Source organism: Coregonus lavaretus (assembly GCF_964263955.1).
Source record: "Coregonus lavaretus genome assembly, chromosome: 20".
NCBI lineage: Eukaryota > Metazoa > Chordata > Actinopteri > Salmoniformes > Salmonidae > Coregonus > Coregonus lavaretus.
The window spans coordinates 17,192,282-17,213,955 of NC_140007.1; the positions used below are offsets into that span (position 1 = coordinate 17,192,282).

At 42.4% G+C, this 21,674-nt stretch overlaps 1 protein-coding gene across 3 annotated transcripts in view; it reads right to left on the reverse strand.

Moving 5' to 3' along the window:
* Positions 1–21,674, reverse strand: part of LOC311147918 (kazrin-like) — a 196,225-nt gene that overhangs the window by 42,998 nt on the left and 131,553 nt on the right. The window contains exon 1 of one of the 3 annotated variants that reach the window (XM_084184762.1): positions 17,937–18,229. The exons of 1 other annotated variant lie outside the window; for it this stretch is intronic. In XM_084184762.1, the coding sequence (XP_084040888.1) occupies positions 17,937–18,219 (283 nt within the window). In that variant the 5' untranslated portion in view covers positions 18,220–18,229. Of the gene's footprint in view, positions 1–17,936; positions 18,230–21,674 lie in introns of those variants that run through there. One more of the 3 variants, XM_084184763.1, reaches the window with a different exon arrangement.

Below are 21,674 nucleotides of genomic sequence, written 5' to 3' on the forward strand. Positions count from 1 at the left end.
ACAGTTCACGGTCAAACTAAACCAACTTGAAACAAGAACCCACAAAACCAAAGGAAAAACCGACAGTTTAAATATGGCTCCCAATCAGAGACAACCAGCAAACAGCTGACACTCGTTGCCTCTGATTGGGAGTCACTCAGGCCAACATAGAAATAGGGAACATAGATCTACACACCCTGGCTCAACATAACAGTGTCCCCAGAGCCAGGGCGTGACACAAAGGGTAAATAACAAAGTATTGAGAAACTTTTGTTATTGACCAAATACTTATTTTCCACCATAATTTGCAAATAAATTCATTAAAAATCCTACAATGTGATTTTCTGGATATTTTTTTCTCATTTTGTCTGTCATAGTTGACGTGTACCTATGAACCCATACACAAAAAATGTATGCACGAATGACTAAGTCGCTTTGGATAAAAGCGTCTGCTAAATGGCATATTATTATTATTATTATGAAAATTACAGGCCTCTCTCATCTTTTTAAGTGGGAGAACTTGCACAATTGGTGGCTGACTAAATACTTTTTTCCCCCACTGTATACTTCATGGATTTTATAATTGATTCCACAGAACATTAAAAACTCAGTGTTCAAACCCACGGTCAGTGAGAGGGAGATTGAAACAACTTCCTTGTTCAAGCATGGTGGTTTTTACATATGCAGAAGGCAATGGCTCCTTTTCAAGGTGGTAAATTCTACCTTGGTAATAAACCAAACAGAAATGTCTGCAATTTCCAAGGTGGGACTTCATAGGGATAACACACACACCAAGCCTGGTTAGCTTTGGCAGTTATGGGAACGTTAAACATGCCCTTGCTCCAGGGAATGTGACTCTCGGAAGAGGCTAATCTTAGAGGTTAAGATGTGAAACAAATGGAAGTGTCACTAGCATTTTGAACTGTAAGTTAAATCCCTGCTCCACCTTGCTCATATAGCCGTAGAACTATGGTCATCTCTATAAGAAAAAAGTAAATAGACCAATTTCAAGGTGGAATTGTTGTGAATGCCATATTTAACCAACTGGGGTGGGAAAGGGAAAGTTGTTGAGGGGTGTGTGGTCGTGGGAAGTATTGCTTGACCATGTCCCCACATGACTCACACACACACAAGTTGGATGGGGTATTGATCAGTGTTGCCAGCTGTAAGCATTATCCCATGGCTGACCTTTCAGTCTAGGAGGGATACATGAGGCTAGTCTGTCTACTTCAGTTTAGGTTAATGGAAGAGTCACATAGTGCCGCATATACACAATATTTGATATTTGCTTTAAGCTGCTTTATAAGGGATTACCTGAATGACAACATAACATCATGCTGTATGGGTTGCATATAGATAGCGTTCTGTATAATAAAAAAAAACATGACCTTACTGACCACACGTACACACACTAACACCCCAACCCCCTGCACACACACACAAACATGTCTTTACGGGCCATTGATAGTGAATCCATCAGTGGCTGTGGATCATAGCACTGGCTGGCTGAGCTCTGACTACTGATGAAGGCAGTGTTGCTGTGTCTGGAGAGTCCTCTCTGCAGATTAGCTAGTCAATTCACATAAGCAGAACAATCAGCTGGAGATGCCTGAGGACATTACAGGGTTGGGCAGCATGATGAAAATGAAAAGCACAGGGGACGCAGCTCTGGAGGAACTCCATTACAGAAATCGCCCGCTAACATTCTTTATTGATGGAGACAGTGATGAGGGGGAGTCGGAACTCATTTATAAGAGAGATAGGGTTGCTCACATTAACACTCATTGATGAGCTGGAGTGTGATCTTTGCAGAGGCGACACCATGACCCCCACTCTTACATACAACCTTAACAGTATGATGACAGTCAAAACATAGAGATGTGATTAAGATGCTGATAACATTCAAAACCTGGGTATAGAGTTAAATCTGTAAAGCCAATTTATTGTGAGAAATGCCTCTGAAATTGACCAGGCATGATGATCATGTAAATTATGTCAGGGTTAGAACTACAATACACTCACATTAGGCAACTACACACAGTTTAGACACACAGCAGGACAGACTAGTGGCCAATGCCCCATCTAGCCTGAGAAATCTACAGTCTAACATAAAGGAATGTGACATGACCCACACTGGCAAGCGTATTTCATGCTCCAGGTCCCCAGAGCAATGAGGGTTGCACTTCTGGGAGTGTGTGTTTGGAGAAGAGCGTGACAGACAGTGACTGAAAAACAGTCCAGTAGGAAAGATGAGATATTTTCCCAATCGCATACCTACCCATCCACTCCAATCACCCTAAAAGCCAAATCTTGATTGTCGATTGTATCAGCCAGCCTGGCCATGGCCAGCACACATCTCACAGTGGTATACGCATGTCAATTATTTCTCAGGGACTGGTTAAAGAAAGAGAAATTGAATGCAGAAAGGATATGTACACGCTGAGTCATTTATACCCCCAAATAGTGAAGGTTTATTTTGATAAACTGAGCATGGCTGACTGCATTGTGAACCATTGCTAATGAACTATTATGATGATTAATCAGCGCTGGTGTACCAACCCCACAGTACTATATCCACAGGGATACCTTCAGAGCCTCATGTACCACACTCGATGAGTACACAGACACTGTGACGTCATACATCCGGAACTGCAACTCAGCCAAATATAAACTGTGCTCTGCAATAAGGAAGGGCAAAACAAACCACACAAAAAAACTAGAAGCACAATTCACTGCCAATGACTCCAGATCAGTCTGGAAAAGCTTACAGGAGATGACAAATTGCAATTAACGACCCTCCCCCTTCAAATGAGGACCCATCCCAGTCAAGCTCAATGAGTTTTATGTGTGGTTTGAGGAAACAAGCACACAGACACTCAACCCCCCACTTCAGGTACCTCCCCTCCCGCCACCATTCACCATAAAGGAGGATGAGGTCAGAACTGTTTTCAAAAAGCAAAACATAAGGAAAGCAGAAGGGCCGGATCAATTTTCCCAGCTGTGCTCCACCACTGTGCGGAACAACTGGCTCCAGTGTTCACTGACATTTTTAACACTTCCTTATGCCAGTGTACAGTACCACAGTGCTTCAAAGTATCCTTCCTCCTTTATGTACCCAAATCAACCTGCCTCAATGACTTCAGACACGTCTCCCTGACATCTGTGGCCATGAAAGCATTTGAAAGTCCTGGCCTACTTAAAATCATGCACATCCCCATTGATGGACCCACTGCAGTTTGCCTACAGAGCTAATAGGTCTGTTGAAGATGCTGTCAACCTGGCACTCCATCACACATTGCAACCCCTGGAGACACCTAACACCTTCTCACGCATCCTGTTCATAGACTTTAGCTCTGCCTTCAATACCATCAATCCCCACAAACTATTCAATAAGCTGTAGGACATGAACATCAACCCAGCTATATGCCACTGGAAACTGGACTGGATACTGAAGCCAGACTGTCAAGGTAAACAATCTGACAGCTTGACCTCTGACCCTCAGTACTGGTGCACCACAGGGCTGCGTGCCGTCCCCCCTGCACTTCTCCCTCTTCACGAACCAGTTTACATCTCAAGAGACTTCAGATAAGGTCTTTAAATATGCTGACGATACCGCCATAGTCGGCCTCATCAAAGACAACAATGAAACACAGTACCGCTGTGAAGTGGCTTGGGCGGTGACTTGGTGTAAGCACAACAACCTCATCCTCAACGCCTCAAAAACCACAGAGAGCCATAGACTACATGATAAGAAAGAACCCCAAGGCCCCCGTCATAATCACTGACCAACCAATAACCCTAACAGATTCTTTCAAATTCCTTGGCACTTAAATCAGCGACTCATTGACATCAACTCCAACCACATCATCAAGAAGGCCCAGCAGAGACTGTTCTTTCTAAGGCAACTGAAAAAGTACAGGGTCAAACAATAGCTGCTGGTTCAGATTTTCAAAGCCATCATACAGAGCATTCTCACATCATCCATTACAGTTTGGTATGGGACACGGACAGTCACTTTATGGACTTATGGACTTTATGGATTGTTTGTGTTTGTATTTATCTATTGTGGTGATGCTATTCTAGCTGCTTGGCACTAATTCGTGAATTTGTGAATGTACACACTGCATACATTTAAATGAATGTGGGTGAATGTTTGTTGCATGTGGTGAGGCTGGGGTATATGTATATTCGTCACTTCAGAGCTACCATGCTGTACCTCAAACAAATACCACCTACCTTGGTTGATTGGCAATAAAGTATCTTGTCTGAAGTATTGACATTACATCATTATTGACGACGCCTTTGGAGACACTTCAAGCTGTAAAATACTTTGTTGTGTTGCTAAGTATGTTTCTAGTGACTGACAAGCATTTATTAGACTAGGTCCTTCAGAAAGTATTCATACACATTAACTTATTCAACATTTTGTTGTGTTACAGCCTGAATTCAAAATTGATCTTTTTTTTTTTTATCATCACCTAGCTACACACAATACCCCAGAATGACAAAGTGAAACATGTTTTTTTTTGTGTGCAAATGTATTGAAAATGAAATACAGAAATATCTAATTTACATAAGTATTCACACCCCTGAGTCAATAGTTTGTAGAAGCACCTTTGGGGGTGATTACAGCGTTGAGTCATCTTGGTTGTCTGTATCAGCTTTGCACATTTGTATTTGGTGATTTTCTCCCATTCTTCCTTGCAGATTTTCTCAAGCTCTGTTAAGTTAGATGGGGAGCAGCGGTTAATAGCAATCTTTAAGTCTTTCCACAGATTTTCAATGGGATTCAAGTCTGGGCTTTGGCTGGGTCACTCAAGGACTTTCAAATTCATGTTCTGAAGCCATTCCAGCATTGCTTTGGCTGTATGCTTGGGGTCATTGTCCTGTTGGAACGTAAATATTCACCCCAGTCTAAGGTCGTCTGCACTCTGAAGCAGTTTCTTATCAAGGATTCGCCTGCATCTGGCTCCATTCATTGTTCCCTCTATCCTTACCAGTCTCCCAGTCCCTGCTGTTGAAAAGCATCCCCAAATCATTATGCTGCCACCACCATGCTTCACGGTAGGGACGGGTGATAAACTGTACCTGGTTTTCTCCAGACATAGCGCTTTGCATTCAGGCCAAATAATTAACATTTTGTCTCATCAGACCACAGAAACTTTTGCCTTATGCTCTCAGAATATTTCATGTACCTTTTTGCACACTCCAGGTGTGCTGTCATGTGCCTTTTTCTCAGGAGTGGCTTCCATCTGGCCACTCTCCCATAACGCCCAGATTGGTGAAGGGCTGTAGAGACTGTTGTCCTTCTGGCAGGTTCTCCCATCTCAGCCAAGGAACTCTGTAGTTCTGTCAGCGTGGTCATTGGGTTCTTGGTCACCTCCCTGACCAAGGTCCTTCTCGACCGGTTGCTCAGTTTGGTCGGACGGCCAGCTCTAGGCAGAGTCTGGGTAGTTCCATATTTTTTCAATTTCTCAATTATAGAGACCACTGTGCTCTTGGAAACTTTCAACACTCTAGAAATTGTTTCATACCCTTCCCCAGATATATGCCTCATCACAATTCTATCTCTGACATCTACGGACAGTTCCTTGGACTTCATGGTATAATTTCTGCTCTGACATGCACTGTCAACTGTGGGACCTTACAGTGCCTTGCAAAAGTATTCATCCCCCTTGGTGTTTTTCCTATTTTGTTGCATTACAACCTGTAATTATACAGGCCCCGTGTAGCTCAGTTGGTAGAGCATTGTGCTTGCAACGCCAGGGTTGTGGGTTCGATTCCCACGGGGGGCCAGTATGAAAAAAATGTATGCAGTCACTAACGGTAAGTCGCTCTGGATAAGAGCATCTGCTAAATGACAAAACATTTATTTAAATAGATTTTTATTTGGATTTCATGTAATGGACATACAAAAAAATAGTCCAAATTGGTGAAGTGAAATGAAAAAAATAACGTGTTTCAAAAAATTCTCAAAAATAAATAACGGAAAAGTGGTGAGTGCATATGTATTCACCCCCTTTGCTATGAAGCCCCTAAATAAGATCTGGTGCAACCAATTACTTTCAGAAGTCAAATAATTAGTTAAATAAAGTGCACCTGTGTGCAATCTAAGTGTCACATGATCTCAGTATATATACACCTGTTCTGAAAGGCCCCAAAGCCTGCAACACCACTAAGCAGGGGGCACCACCAAGCAAGCGGCACCATGAAGACCAAGGGGACCAAGGGGTCAGGGACAAAGTTGTGGAGAAGTACAGATCAGCGTTGGGTTATAAAAAAATATCAGAAACTTTGAACATCCCACGGAGCACCATTAAATGGAAAGAATATGGCACCACAACAAACCTGCCAAGAGAGGGCCGCCCACCAAAACTCACAACCAGGCAAGGAGGGCATTAATCAGAGACACAACAAAGAGACCAAAGATAACCCTGAAGGAGCTGCAAAGCACCACAGCGGAGATTGGAGTATCTGTCCATAGGACCACTTTAAGCCGTACACTCCACCGAGCTGGGCTTTACGGAAGAGTGGCAAGAAAAAAGCAATTGCTTAAAGAAAAAAATGTGAAAACATGTCAGGGTTGTGGGTTCGATTCCCACGGGGGGCCAGTATGAAAATGTATGCACTCAGTAACTGTAAGTCGCTAAATGACTAAAATGTAAAATGTAAATGGTGTTCGCCAAAAGGCATGTGGGAGACTCCCCAAACATATGGAAGAAGGTACTCTGGTCATATGAGACTAAAATTGAGCTTTTTGGCCATCAAGAAAAACGCTATGTCTGGCGCAAACCCAACACCTCTCATCACCCTGAGAACACCATGTTTTTCATCGGCAGGGACTGGGAAACTGGTCAGAATTGAAGGAATGATGGATGGCACTAAATACAGGGAAATTCTTGAGGGAAACCTGTTTCAGTCTTCCAGAGATTTGAGACTGGGATGGAGGTTCACATTCCAGCAGGACAATGACCCTAAGCATACTGCTAAAGCAACACTTGAGTGGTTTAAGGGGACACATTTAAATGTCTTGGAATGGCCTAGTCAAAACCCAGACCTCAATCCAATTGAGAATATGTGGTACGACTTAAAGAATGCTGTACACCAGCGGAACCCATCCAACTTGAAGGAGCTGGAGCAGTTTTGCCTTGAAGAATTAGCAAAAATCCCAGTGGCTAGATGTGCCAAGCTTATAGAGACATACCCCAAGAGACTTGCAGCTGTAATTGCTGCAAAAGGTGGCTCTACAAAGTATTGACTTTGTGGGGGTGAATAGTTATGCATGCTCAAGTTCTGTTTTTTTGTCTTATTTCTTGTTTGTTTCACAAAAATTTTTTGCATCTTCAAAGTGGTAGGCATGTTGTGTAAATCAAATGATACAAACCCCCAAAAAATCTATTTTAATTCCAGATTGTAAGGCAACAAAATAGGAAAAATACCAAGGGGGGTGAATACATTCGCAAGCCACTGTATATAGACAGGTGTGTTTCTTTCTACATCATGTCCATACAATTGAATTAGCCACAAGTGGACTCCAATCAAGTTGTAGTGACATCTCAAGGATGATCAAAGGAAATTGGATGCACCTCAATTTGGAGTGTCATAGCAAAGGGGTGTGAATACTTACGTAAATTAGATATTTCTGTATTTCATTCTCAAATTTGCAAACATTTCTAAAAACATGTTTTCACTTTTTCATTATGAGGTATTGTGTGTAGATGGGTGAGAATAATCAATTTAATCCATTTTGAATACAGGCTGTAACAGAACAAAATGTGGAATAAGTCAAGGGGTGTGAATACTTTCAAAAGGCACTGTATGTAACTGCTGAGGATTGGGTGTGATAGAGAGAAGTAACAGCAAATACCAGAAGACTACCAGCAAACAATATTTGCCAACACTAGGATGAAAGAGAAGAGTCAGGACACATTTTCTTCTCATGAATGACCGAAGACCATTTCCCTTCATGCGATTTGGCATAGCATTTGCTAGGTCACACAAATGATCTCTCACTGTATAAAATGTAAATGTGTGTGTGTGTGTGTGTGCGTGCATATGTTTGTGGGTTGTTCAAACACAACCTTTTTCCTGGTGCCAAAGGCTAATAGAGCTAGTTGTTTATAGGTTGGGCCAAACATGAGGGCAGCAAATATTTGCACACATACACACAAGCATGCATGCACGCGTACACACACACACACATACACACACACACACACACACACACACACAAAGGAAATCCTGCCAACAATTCGCCATTCCGTCAAACATTAATGATAAAGCAGCGTTCACATGTATATCTGTGATTTCTGTTCTTGGCAGGAAAATATGTAATTAGTTGCTCACACTCACAGGCCTTTGAAAAGTCCAGCCTTGAAAAAAAAAATACTATCATATACATCATTTCTGAGCCTTGGCAAAATAATCTCAGTAGCATCTTGAAGTGGAGAAAAATCCCTGGAAAAGTCTTATTTTAATGAGAATAGTGCCATTTCTGTTTCCAGCTAAGATGAAAACATTGGTAGTTCAGACGCACTAAACACCTGCGAATGAATTGAGTACATAAGCCGCACAGTAGGGAAGTGTGTCACTGCTCAGTTGTTTTGTCACCTTTTCAGAGAGGTGTATTGTGGGAGGGAAACCCTATGTCTCTGTGTTTCGTCAACTGAGGTAGAGTTAATGGAAAATAGCAGGAGGCATACTGAAAGTCAGTGGGATGAATGTTAAAAGCCACAAAGGCCAAATACTTCTCATTGGGGTAATATAATTTGTGTTGAACCAATGTTTAGCAAAGCCTTTTGCCTTAAAACTACATTCATGGGCATGGAAGAATTGGAGGGTGGTTGGAGACTGGCCTATCTACTAAAATAGTGTCCTTTGTCTTATAGTAAATAATAGAAGAAAAGGTTCAACCAAGTATGCCACGTGAAATGGTTCAACACATTCTAAATGAAAATAAGACCAGATTTTGCCCATCATTACTTAAATTCTCTAAAACATGTCCAAGTATCTAATAATAATAATAAAATGGCTGTACATTATACACTGAGTATACCAAACATTAGGAACACCTTCCTAATATTGACTCAGAACAGCCTCAATTCGTCGGGGCATGGACTCTACAAGGTGTCGAAAGCGTTCCACAGGGATAATGGCCCATGTTGACTCCAATGCTTCCCACAGTTGTGTCAAGTTGGCTGGATGTCCTTTGGGTGGTGGACCATTCTTGATACACATGGGAAACTGTTGAGTGTGAAAAACCCAGCAGCGTTGCAGTTCCTGGCACCTACTACAATTCCCTGTTCAAAGGTTCTTACATTTTTTGTCTTGCCCATTCACCCTCTGAATGGCACACATACACAATCCATGTCTCAATTGTCTGAAGGCTTAAAAATCCATCTTTAACCTGTTTCCTCCCCTTCAGCTATACTGACTGAAGTGGATTTAACAAGTTACATCAATAAGGGATCATAGCTTTCACCTGGTCAGTCTATGTAATGGAAAGAGCAGGTGTTCTTAAATCTGGTTTCTTTTTCTATAAGCCCTGGTATTGTATTGAGAAAACCCATGGCCCGGTTGCCTGAACTTGACAGAAAAACACACATGAACTACTAAAACACACGTGAGAAAGGCAGGCCATTCTCTTAGCCCCTCATCACAGTATCACACAGAGGGTCTGCTGCATCTACCCACTCCACTGACAGTCTTGTAATTACAGAGGCAGGACCAGGCCACTCTCATAATTACACATTGTTACATTTTAGTCATTCAGCAGACACTCTTATCCAGAGCAACTTACAGTTAGTGCGTGCATACATTTTCATACTGGCCCCCCGTGGGAAATGAACCCACAACCCTGGCGTTGCAAGCGCCATGCTCTACCAACTGAGCTACAGGGGACACAGTCACACTGGACGCCATTGATGCCAACTTAGCAATTTTGTTGCTAGATTTAGCAACTTTTCAGACTACCCTGGCAACTTTTTTTTCAAACAGCACCTAGCAACAAATGTATCTACTTTTAAAAATGTATTTGGAACTTTTAGCAACTTTTGAAAAGTACCCAAAATGCTAAAATGCATGCATGTTCCCTCTAAATGACACAAAATTATTTTATCTGTCACACACTCAGTCACAACACACGTGCCTGGCTGCAAAAGTGCATTGTGAGTGATGTCAGCAGCAGGCGCTCAGCTCGTGCACAGGCAGCAGCAGGCCAGCCAAGCAGCACATCAACCTGGAGAGAAATGGAGAGAGATGCCTAGCGCACACATCATTATTTGAGTTAAGTTGCTTGTTCAATAAGATAGCATATATACCTTGTTATTAGCTTGTACCTATAATTGTTGATCAGTTAGGTAGCATGTTAACTAACTACCAATACACTGCTGAAAACTATAATTGTTCAGAACGTGTAGGTTTACTAGTTAATAAGAAAATAAATCAAATGTAATTGTTCAATAATGTGTAATGTGTAATTGTTCAATAATTCAATGTGTTCATGTGATCATATAAAATGTGTTGTGTTTATATTACTTTTACAAATAAAAATATACAGTGGGGAGAACAAGTATTTGATACACTGCCGATTTTGCAGGTTTTCCTACTTACAAAGCATGTAGAGGTCTGTAATTTTTATCATAGGTACATTTCAACTGTGAGAGACGGAATCTAAAACTAAAATCCAGAAAATCACATTGTATGTTTTTTAAGTAATTCATTTGCATTTTATTGCATGACATAAGTATTTGATCACCTACCAACCAGTAAGAATTCCGGCTCTCACAGACCTGTTAGTTTTTCTTTAAGAAACCCTACTGTTCTCCACTCATTACCTGTATTAACTGCACCTGTTTGAACTCGTTACCTGTATAAAAGACACCTGTCCACACACTCAATCAAACAGACTCCAACCTCTCCACAATGGCCAAGACCAGAGAGCTGTGTAAGGACATCAGGGATACAATTGTAGACCTGCACAAGGCTGGGATGGGCTACAGGACAATAGGCAAGCAGCTTGGTGAGAAGGCAACAACTGTTGGCATAATTATTAGAAAATGGAAGAAGTTCAAGATGACGGTCAATCACCCTCGGTCTGGGGCTCCATGCAAGATCTCACCTCGTGGGGCATCAATGATCATGAGGAAGGTGAGGGATCAACCCAGAACTACACGGCAGGACCTGGTCAATGACCTGAAGAGAGCTGGGACCACAGTCTCAAAGAAAACCATTAGTAACACACTACGCCGTCATGGATTAAAATCCTGCAGCGCACGCAAGGTCCCCTTGCTCAAGCCAGCGCATGTCCAGGCCCGTCTGAAGTTTGCCAATGACCATCTGGATGATCCAGAGGAGAATTGGGAGAAGGTAATGTGGTCTGATGAGACAAAAATAGAGCTTTTTGGTCTAAACTCCACTTGCCGTGTTTGGAGGAAGAAGAAGGATGAGTACAACCCCAAGAACACCATCCCAACCGTGAAGCATGGAGGTGGAAACATCATTCTTTGGGGATGCTTTTCTGCAAAGGGGACAGGATGACTGCACCGTATTGAGGGGAGGATGGATGGGGCCATGTATCGCGAGATCTTGGCCAACAACCTCCTTCCCTCATTAAGAGCATTGAAGATGGGTCGTGGCTGGGTCTTCCAGCATGACAATGACCCGAAACACACAGCCAGGGCAACTAAGGAGTGGCTCCGTAAGAAGCATCTCAAGGTCCTGGAGTGGCCTAGCCAGTCTCCAGACCTGAACCTAATAGAAAACTTTGGAGGGAGCTGAAAGTCCGTATTGCCCAGCGACAGCCCCGAAATCTGAAGGATCTGGAGAAGGTCTGTATGGAGGAGTGGGCCAAAATCCCTCCTGCAGTGTGTGCAAACCTGGTCAAGACCTACAGGAAACGTATGATCTCTGTAATTGCAAACAAAGGTTTCTGTACCAAATATTAAGTTCTGCTTTTCTGATGTATCAAATACTTATGTCATGCAATAAAATGCAAATGAATTACTTAAAAATCATACAATGTGATTTTTTAGATTCCGTCTCTCACAGTTGAAGTGTACCTATGATAAAAATTACAGACCTCTACATGTTTTGTAAGTAGGAAAACCTGCAAAATCGGCAGTGTATCAAATACTTGTTCTCCCCACTGTATGTGATAATAAACAAACAAATCTAAACTAACAGATGTCAAATCATATTTGTCACCGAGATGGCCAGTCAATTTGAGTAACGTTATTGTGTATTCTACGTAATGACGCAGTTTTACGTTATTACGTAAAGACGTCATCACGCAATCACATCACAACGTCATTTAGCAACTTTTAGCAACAAATCGACCTGCCTCTAGCAACTTCCCATGAAAATTTATTGGCAACACTGCTGGACGCTGCCAGCCTGCTGTGACACACACACCCACTCACAAACATGCACACCAGACACACTAGACACACGCCCTGTCACTTAATCCTGTGTGATGGACAGGCCAGTGGGTGCAGCCAGGATAGGGCAGGAGAGGGGGGGTGGGCAATGAAAACAGACACAAGGGTCCCCCACCCAGGTCCCGACTCATAGCAGAGGTTAAAGTTCAGGATGGGGGTAGAGATAATGATACAGGCACCATGGAGCTAAGCCCCCTTTCCACCACACCTTTTCAGATTGAGTAGGGGATGATCTCTTGGGGTAAATCCATTTGAATTCAATCACTTTTTCACAGCACCCCTTTTGATTTGAACATATTTGCCCATTGTAGAAATGCTCAGAAAGTGACTTTTTGGACCTAAATACCAAAGCATTCAAGCGATAAAGGTGTTCAAAGTTTACCGATTTTGCATACCCCACCATACCATGAGATATCCATGTCTTAATCACTGTAAAAGTTAGATTGATATAAATTAAAAGCTTACTTTTATTTATATTATTTTTTCTAAAAATGTTTTAAATTTTTTTTACCTTTAAGGTCACTGGTTCTAATACCTGAGCCAAGAAGGTGAAACATCTTAACCCTAATTTGCTCCAGGGGCGCCGTATTACTATGGCTGACCAATAAAACAACACATTTCACTGCACCAATCCTGTGTATGTGACAATAAAACATATATTTTTTTACTACACATTAAATACTGTAAAACTTCAATTAAAAGCCGAGTCTCAAATAGCCCGTCCCTTTTAATAGCCGGCAACAGCACACATTTCAGCAAATAAACGCCTGTTTCAAATAAACGCTGGTCTAACTGAATTGTTTACAAGGTTACCATGAATTACCAAGAATTGTTTACAAGGTTTAATGTTTTATTTGTTACATTACATAATTCAGTAATGACGGCAAAACATTCATGGCAATCCGTTTTTATTGCCAGTAAGACACTGATAACCTTTAGATGCTAACAGCAGAACACTGCTAGCTAACTGGCAAGCACAAAAACAGTCAACAACTTCGGGAGTACAGACCCCATGAAATCTGCCGATCGCTCTCTAGTGGCGAAAGTAAGAACTGACGAATATGCACAGTCAAAGAGGAGAATAATTATTCTGTCAAGGATTTTTTTTAAATATATATATAGAGGCATACTAACACAAAAGAAATGTGACACAGTGTGTAAATAATAACACAGTGCAGGAAATTAAGAAATTGATTAAAATGCTGGAAGTGAATGCTGGAATTAAACTATTAACTATGCAAATGAGCAAAAGTTGTGTGCATTAAGGAAATACAGTGCCTTGCAAAAGTATTCATCCCCCTTGGCGTTTTTCCTATTTTGTTGCATTACAACCTGTAATTGAAATTGATTTTTATTTGGATTTCATGTCATGGACATACACAAAATAGTCCAAATTGGTGAAGTGAAATGAAAAAAATAACTTGTTTCAAAACATTCTAAAAAATTAATAACGGAAAAGTGGTGCGTGCATATGTATTCACCCCCTTTGCTATGAAGCCCCTAAATAAAATCTGGTGCCACCAATTATCTTCAGAAGTCACATAATTAGTTAAATAAAGTCCACCTGTGTGCAATCTAAGTGTCACATGAAAGAAAAAGCCATATCTCAGACTGGCAAATAAAAATTAAAGATTAAGATGGGCATTCTGAGATATGGCTTTTTCTTTGCAACTCTGCCTAGAAGGTCAGCATCCCGGAGTCGCCTCTTCACTGTTGATGTTGTGACTGGTGTTTTGCGGGCACTATTTAATGAAGCTGCCAGTTGAGGACATGTGAGGCGCCTGTTTCTCAAACTAGACACTAATGTATTTGTCCTCTTGCTCAGTTGTACACCGGGGCCTCCGACTCCTCTTTCTATTCTGGTTAAAGCCAGTTTGCGCTGTTCTGTGAAGGGAGTAGTACACAACTTGTACGAGATCTTCAGTTTCTTGGCAATTTCTCGCATGGAATAGCCTTCATTTCTCAGAACAGGAATAGACTGACGAGTTTCAGAAGAAAGTTATTTGTTTCTGGCCATTTTGAGCCTGTAATCGAACCCACAATTGCTGATGCTCCAGATACTCAACTAGTCTCAAGAAGGCCAGTTTTATTGCTTCTTTAATCAGCACAACAGTTTTCAGCTGTGCTAACATAATTGCAAAAGGGTTTTCTAATGATCAATTAGCCTTTTAAAATGATAAACTTGGATTAGCAAACACAACGTGCCGTTGGAACACAGGACTGATGGTTGCTGATAATGGGCCTCTGTGCGCCTATGTAGATATTCCAATTGCCATCTCCAACATTAACAATGTCTACACTGTATTTCTGATCAATTTGATGTTATTTTAAATGGACAAGAAAATAGATTTTCTTTCGAAAACAAGGACATTTCTAAGTGACCCCAAACTTTTGAACGGTAGTGTATACACGTGTTCTGAAAGGCCCCAGAGTCTGCAACACCACTAAGCAAGGGGCACCACCAAGCAAGCGGCACCATGAAGACCAAGGAGTCTCCAAACAGGTCAGGGACAATGTTGTTGAGAAGTACAGATCAGGGTTGGGTTATAAAAAAAATATCAGAAACTTTGAACATCCCAAGGGGCACCATTAAATTCATTATTAAAAATTGGAAAGAATATGGCACCACAACAAACCTGCCAAGAGAGGGCCGCCCACCAAAACTCACGGACCAGGCAAGGATGGCATTAATGGGGCGGCAGGTAGCTTAGTGGTTAAGAGCGTTGTGCCAGTAACCGAAAGGTCGCTGGTTCTAATCCCCGAGCTGACTAGGTGAAAAATCTGTCGATGTACCCTTGAGCAAGGCACTTAACCCTAATTGCTCCTGTAAGTCGCTCTGGATAAGAGCGTCTGCTAAATGACGTAAATGTAAAATGTAATTAATCAGAGAGGCAACAAAGATACCAAATATAACCCTGAAGGAGCTACAAAGCTCCACAGCGGAGATTGGAGTATCTGTCCATAGGACCAATTTAAGCCGTACACTCCACAGAGCTGGGTTTATGGAAGAGTGGCCAGAAAAAAGACATTGCTTGAAGAAAATAATAAGCAAACACATTTGGTATTCGCCAAAAGGCATGTGGGAGACTCCCCAAACATATGGAAGAAGGTACTCTGGTCAGGTGAGACTAAAATTTAGCTTTTTGTCCATCAAGGAAAACGCTATGTCTGGTGCAAACCCAACACCTCTCATCACCCCGAGAACACCATCCCCACAAAATAACGTGGTGATCCTAACTGACCTAAGACAGGGAATTTTTAAGAGTGTGCAAAGCTGTCATCAAGGCAAAGGGTGACTATTTGAAGAATCTCAAATCTCAAATATATTTTGATTTGTTTAACACGTTTTTGGTTACTACATGATTCCATATGTGTTATTTCATAGTTTTGATGTCTTCACTATTATTCTACAATGTAAAAAAATTGTAAAATAAAGAAAAACCCTTCAATGAGTAGGTGTGTCCAAACTTTTGACTGGTAGTGTAGGTTAAAAGGAGTTCTTTCGATATGATGCTTTTGTAGTGCACAACTATATTTATAGTTACCCACTTCCCCATACCGGAACTCATGTCCCCAGGCAATCAGAGATCAATAATATCTGGCTTTAGCCCTAGATATGGTTGCTTCCAGGTCTACTTTTGAAAGTGACACCACCACTAAAGGTAGACACAGAATAGCTTATCAGTGAGTCGTCTTTCACAAAGAGGATATTTTACCGACACAAAGAAGAGGTGTGACCTGCCCTTGGGCCTGACACTTTGACCTGTCATTTCCCCATAATGCCTGTAAGATCTGACAGCTCTTCACACAGATGCTGTCAACTCATAGTTCAAAAACAGTTGCGGCTAACATTTAATTTCAATTCAGGAATTAAACTGGAATTTCAGTTTACTTTCTAAATTGAAATGCAATTGAGCCCAACACTGGTCACAACTAGTCTGGACTTTCAACCTTTACATATTCTGTACTGAGACTAGACTTGACTCAGCTAGAGTAGATTGGACTAGATTTGAGATAGAGGAGTTGAAAAGGGAAAACTGATCTACATTGCCTATCTGAGAAATTTGCGATGAGTATTCCTGTTGTGTAAGACGCAATCGGGGCAATGTTAGCATGAAAGCCGAGTAATTAAACACAACTGCTAATATGTAGCCACACCTTGGATAGAAGTTAGGCTCTCGGAAGCAATGAATACCATTGAATGTGTTTGTTTGTTTTGCTTAGGCAGCAAGAATGGTGTCAGCTACCACACCCTGTGGCTAAGCCAGCAGGAATTACTCGATGTGTTGTCACTGTACAGCTGAGTATGTCACTTAACCTACTAGCAACGCTACTGGGACACTCCAATAGCCATTATAACTGCCACCATAAACAGTATCAGCCACACGTGGAAGCAGAGGGGATTCAAGTACTGTAGCTAATGAATACTATGCTATGACAGTTAGCCACTATGTGGATGGTACAGAGCTGATTTTGGCCTGCATGGCTTGGAATGGATCAAAGAGGGCTGTGAGCTTGTCAGACCAGGTCAGTCCTGAAACAGAGGTGCTCATCTACTGAGGACTACAGTACCCATGAACCACCAAAGTATAAAATGTGTGTGACCTATAGACAATGCTGTCACACACTGAAATACACAGTGTAAAATACCCATTTACTCTCAGAGAAATGTGCACTCAATAACCCTAGATGCAGCCCTGTTAAAAATGAAAATATGAAGAAAATAAACAACACTGCCTTCATGATTACAAACGTACCGTTGTTCTGAGAAATTCAGAAACATTACTGTACAAATAACCAAGGACAACACAGAGTCACCTATTCACTAACCCATGACAAAAGGTCTTTAGAAAACCAAAAACAACACTGCCTGAAAGAAATGCATCCACGAAACAACCCACAATGAATTCTGCCAGTGAATTGCAATTAGTCAAAACTCATTCATTCAACCATTTCCAAACTATGTTAATTTGAATAACCACTTTTTTTAAAAACTTTTTATAATGTAAAATGTGAAGATATTCTACCGAGTTGGTATAGGTACATTGTTGTCAGTCAGCCTGACACAACTACAGTTTGCTTTAGTGTTGACGTTGTCTCTAGGGTGGCATAGTTCACTCCCATGTTCAAACAACAACAAGCCGTGAGGTCATAGCTGGGTAAAGTAACTGAACGGTTCCACAACGGGTGGCAGCCGGCAGGTGACTGAACATCCCACATGACACTCTGACCCACACGTGAACTCGCTGTTTTCTGAGTTTTAATAATACACAAACACAAAAGCACAAACAGTACTTTAAAAAACAGTCCCACAGGACTCCCACAGTCCCGCTGCAACCCCCCATTAAAAACATTAAAAACACCAGGCCTCACCAAAAGCCTCAGTCACAAAGCCTGTTAGTGTCACTTGAAACTTTTGGTCAGCACACAACTGCTACAGGCTACTAAAAAAATAAATATATATACACTAGTCAGGGAGAGCTATGACAAGCAGCCACACTCTTCCACTACTCCACTCACCAGGTTTCCCCTCCTCCCTGTCTGGCTTCATCCCCTCCTCACAGGAGAGCTTTCCCAAGGATTCCACTGTCAGGTCTGGGCTGGGAACTCTCACGACAGACAACAGGGGAATCTGAACAACACTCCTCAGGCAAAAAACACTCCTCTTCCACTGCACTGTATCCAGGAAATCAGGGAATACTTCCAGAGATTGTCCCTCTCTCTCTTTCTTGCTTTCTATGAGCTGCTCTCTCTCTGTACCTGTTCTAAGAGACTCCCACAGGTTTAGAATTACATATTCCATTCCTCCCCTCCCCCTCCATTCCAACGCTTCACTGGAGGGAGGAGTTAACTAGAGCTGTCACTATTTTCCCACACTAGTCCAACACACACACACACAGGTTAGGGGAGGAGTTATGGCAAGGTGTGGACTTGTAGTAGGCAGGTGAGAGCGTCAACGTGTGTCCTCTCACGCAGGTTGGCCAGGCAATGTAGCTCAATTAACACAGCGCAGGTCTACCAGTTACTCTCTAGAACCCAAGGCATTAATAAGGCATTCTGCCTCATCCCAAGGGTTCTCAGCTATAAGCACTGATTACCGGTGGGACCATGTGAACTACAATCCCAACACCCTGTTTTAACATTTAGAAACGTGCATAATCATCGCTTGCGATGCGGTCTTAGAAACATATGGAACTTATCTTTCATATCAGCGAGAAATAATCTTTCAAATAAAAGGTTTTTACAGATCCATACGGCTGTGTGCCTCCAGCCGACGAAATACACCTCTGCTACACCTTCTCTCAAGTTACTCTTATGGTGTTCGAGCTAGTGCTTAGAGCATGCTAGATAGCTAATTAGCACAGGTGGTCGTCTCTTTCTTCCGTAAACAAGCACTGTAGTATGGAGATATGGCAGGGTTTGAACACTAATCCTAACCATATAAAGGTGTGTAGTAATTTAACCTTTTGTCTTTTGAAATGATTTCTCGCTGATATGAAAGATGCGTTCCTTATGTTTCCAAAAACGTACCGCAAGTGACGTATGTTAATGTTCAGAGCGAGCGTCGATACCTTCATGTATAGACACTAAAGGTAGTTAGAGTCTATGAATGGCCTAGTCTACCAGCTGCCAGTCAGATAGTAACCAGACACTGTAACCTGCTACTAATACAGCTCTAATACACACACACACACACACACAGATGATGCTGCTCAATCTCAATCTTGCTGACCAATCTTTGACGCAAGTGTGCTCAGCTACGCAGCTTTGGATCAATATGAAGCAGTGAGACCTTAAGAGATGTACCACAACAAATCTACAGTAGATTAGTGGTTCAACAACATAATTACCGAGGACATCACTAAAGGATTTACACAGGATAGCTTATTGAAAGAGTAATTAAATACTATACAGACTAACTGAACATGAGTGTAGTCCCCCGTTCACATACTGTACAGTCACACCAACAGACATCCGTTGTTACTTTTTCATACCGCCAACATGTGTCAGTAACACTGCATCCAGCCTCCACAGAACGTGGGCCATTTGAGACCCTTTCGATGCACAGGCAGCTCAGCACCACTATAAACGAGGCCCAAACAAAATAAACTCTTGTAGTCTATTGTTGTCTGTGCATAATGGACAAAGTGAGGAAATTGAATACTGCCGGCTGAAAGGGGGGGGTTTGTGCAGCCTTGCTATCCCCCACCCTTCGCCCCGCCAAGCACAACTGATATGTTACTGATTAAAGTGGGGATTCATTGGAACAAATAGCTGCTTTCTAGGGGACTGTGGGAGTTGGGAGGGAGTGCTACGTGCTGATTTTACACTGTGATAACGCCCTAGGGGGCTGAGGAGATATGGAGGAGGAATGCTAAGAAGGCCCAGGATGTCAGACCAGGGTCGTGTTCAGTAGGTACCAAACGGACGAAAACTGACTGAAACAGGGAGAGACTACCTGGATAAGAAACACACATTTTCGTTGTCCGTTGCAAAACGTTTTAAAGCGTTTTCAGTTGTGTGCCCTGAATACAAACCAGTTCTATTATAGTTAAGGGGTCTGGGCCTCAACGCTGAGAATTTATTTTAAGTAGGCCATCATTGAAAGTGGAGGGGACATACAGTATCAATATAAAGATATAGCTTCATGTTACATGATTTATATGAACTAAACTCAGTAAAAAAAGAATCGTCCTCTCACTGTCAACTGCGTTTATTTTCAGCAAACTTAAAGTGTAAATATTTGTATGAACATAACAAGATTAAACAACTGAGACATAAACTGAACAAGTTCCACAGACATGTGACTAACAGAAATGGAATAATGTGTCCCTGAACAAAGGGGGGGTCAAAATCAAAAGTAACAGTCAGTATCTGGTGTGGCCACCAGCAGCATTAAGTACTGCAGTGCATCTCCTCCTCATGGACTGCACCAGATTTGCCAGTTCTTGCTGTGAAATGTTACCCCACTCTTCCACCACGAAACCTACATGTTCCCGGACATTTCTGGGGGGAATGGCCCTAGCCCTCACCCTCCGATCCAACAGGTCCCAGACGTGCTCAATGGGATTGAGATCCGGGCTCTTCGCTGGCCATGGCAGAACACTGACGTTCCTGTCTTGCAGGAAATCACTCACAGAACGAGCAGTATGGCTGGTGGCATTGTCATGCTGGAGGGTCATGTCAGGATGAGCCTGCAGGAAGGGTACCACATGAGGGAGGAGGATGTCTTCCCTGTAACGCACAGTGTTGAGATTGCCTGCAATGACAACAAGCTCAGTCCGATAATGCTGTGACACACCGCCCCAGACCATGACGGACCCTCCACCTCCAAATTGATCCCGCTCCAGAGTACAGGCCTCGGTGTAGCGCTCATTCCTTCGACGATAAACGCGAATCCGACCATCACTCCTGGTGAGACAAAACCGCGACTTGTCAGTGAAGAGCACTTTTAGCCAGTCCTGTCTGGTCCAGCGACGGTGGGTTTGTGCCCATAGGCGACATTGTTGCTGGTGATGTCTGGTGAGGACCTGCCTTACAACAGGCCTACAAGCCCTCAGTCCAGCCTCTCTCAGCCTATTGCGGACAGTCTGAGCACTGATGGAGGGATTGTGCGTTCCTGGTGTAACTCGGGCAGTTGTTGTTGCCATCCTGTACCTGTCCCGCAGGTGTGATGTTCGGATGTACCGATCCTGTGCAGGTGTTGTTACACTAGGTCTGCCACTGCGAGGACGATCAGCTGTCTGTCCTGTCTCCCCGTAGCGCTGTCTTAGGCGTCTCACAGTACGGACATTGCAATTTATTGCCCTGGCCACATCTGCAGTCCTCATGCCTCCTTGCAGCATGCCTAAGGCACATTCACGCAGATGAGCAGGGACCGTGGGCATCTTTCTTTTGGTGTTTTTCAGAGTCAGTAGAAAGGCCTCTTTAGTGTCCTAAGTTTTCATAACTGTGACCTTAATTGCCTACAGTTTGTAAGCTGTTAGTGTCTTAACGACCGTTCCACAGGTGCATGTTCATTAATTGATTATGGTTCATTGAACAAGCATGTGTTTAAACCCTTTACAACGAAGATCTGTGAAGTTATTTGGATTTTTACGAATAATCTTTGAAAGACAGGGTCCTGAAAAAGGGAAGTTTCTTTTTTTGCTGAGTTTATAAATGACCACAGTCATTGTAAACTGTGTCACGTCAGCCATTTTTCAAAGCTTGAGAAACCTGTGGAGGAGAGACAAAATAACTACCCTTTACACCAAG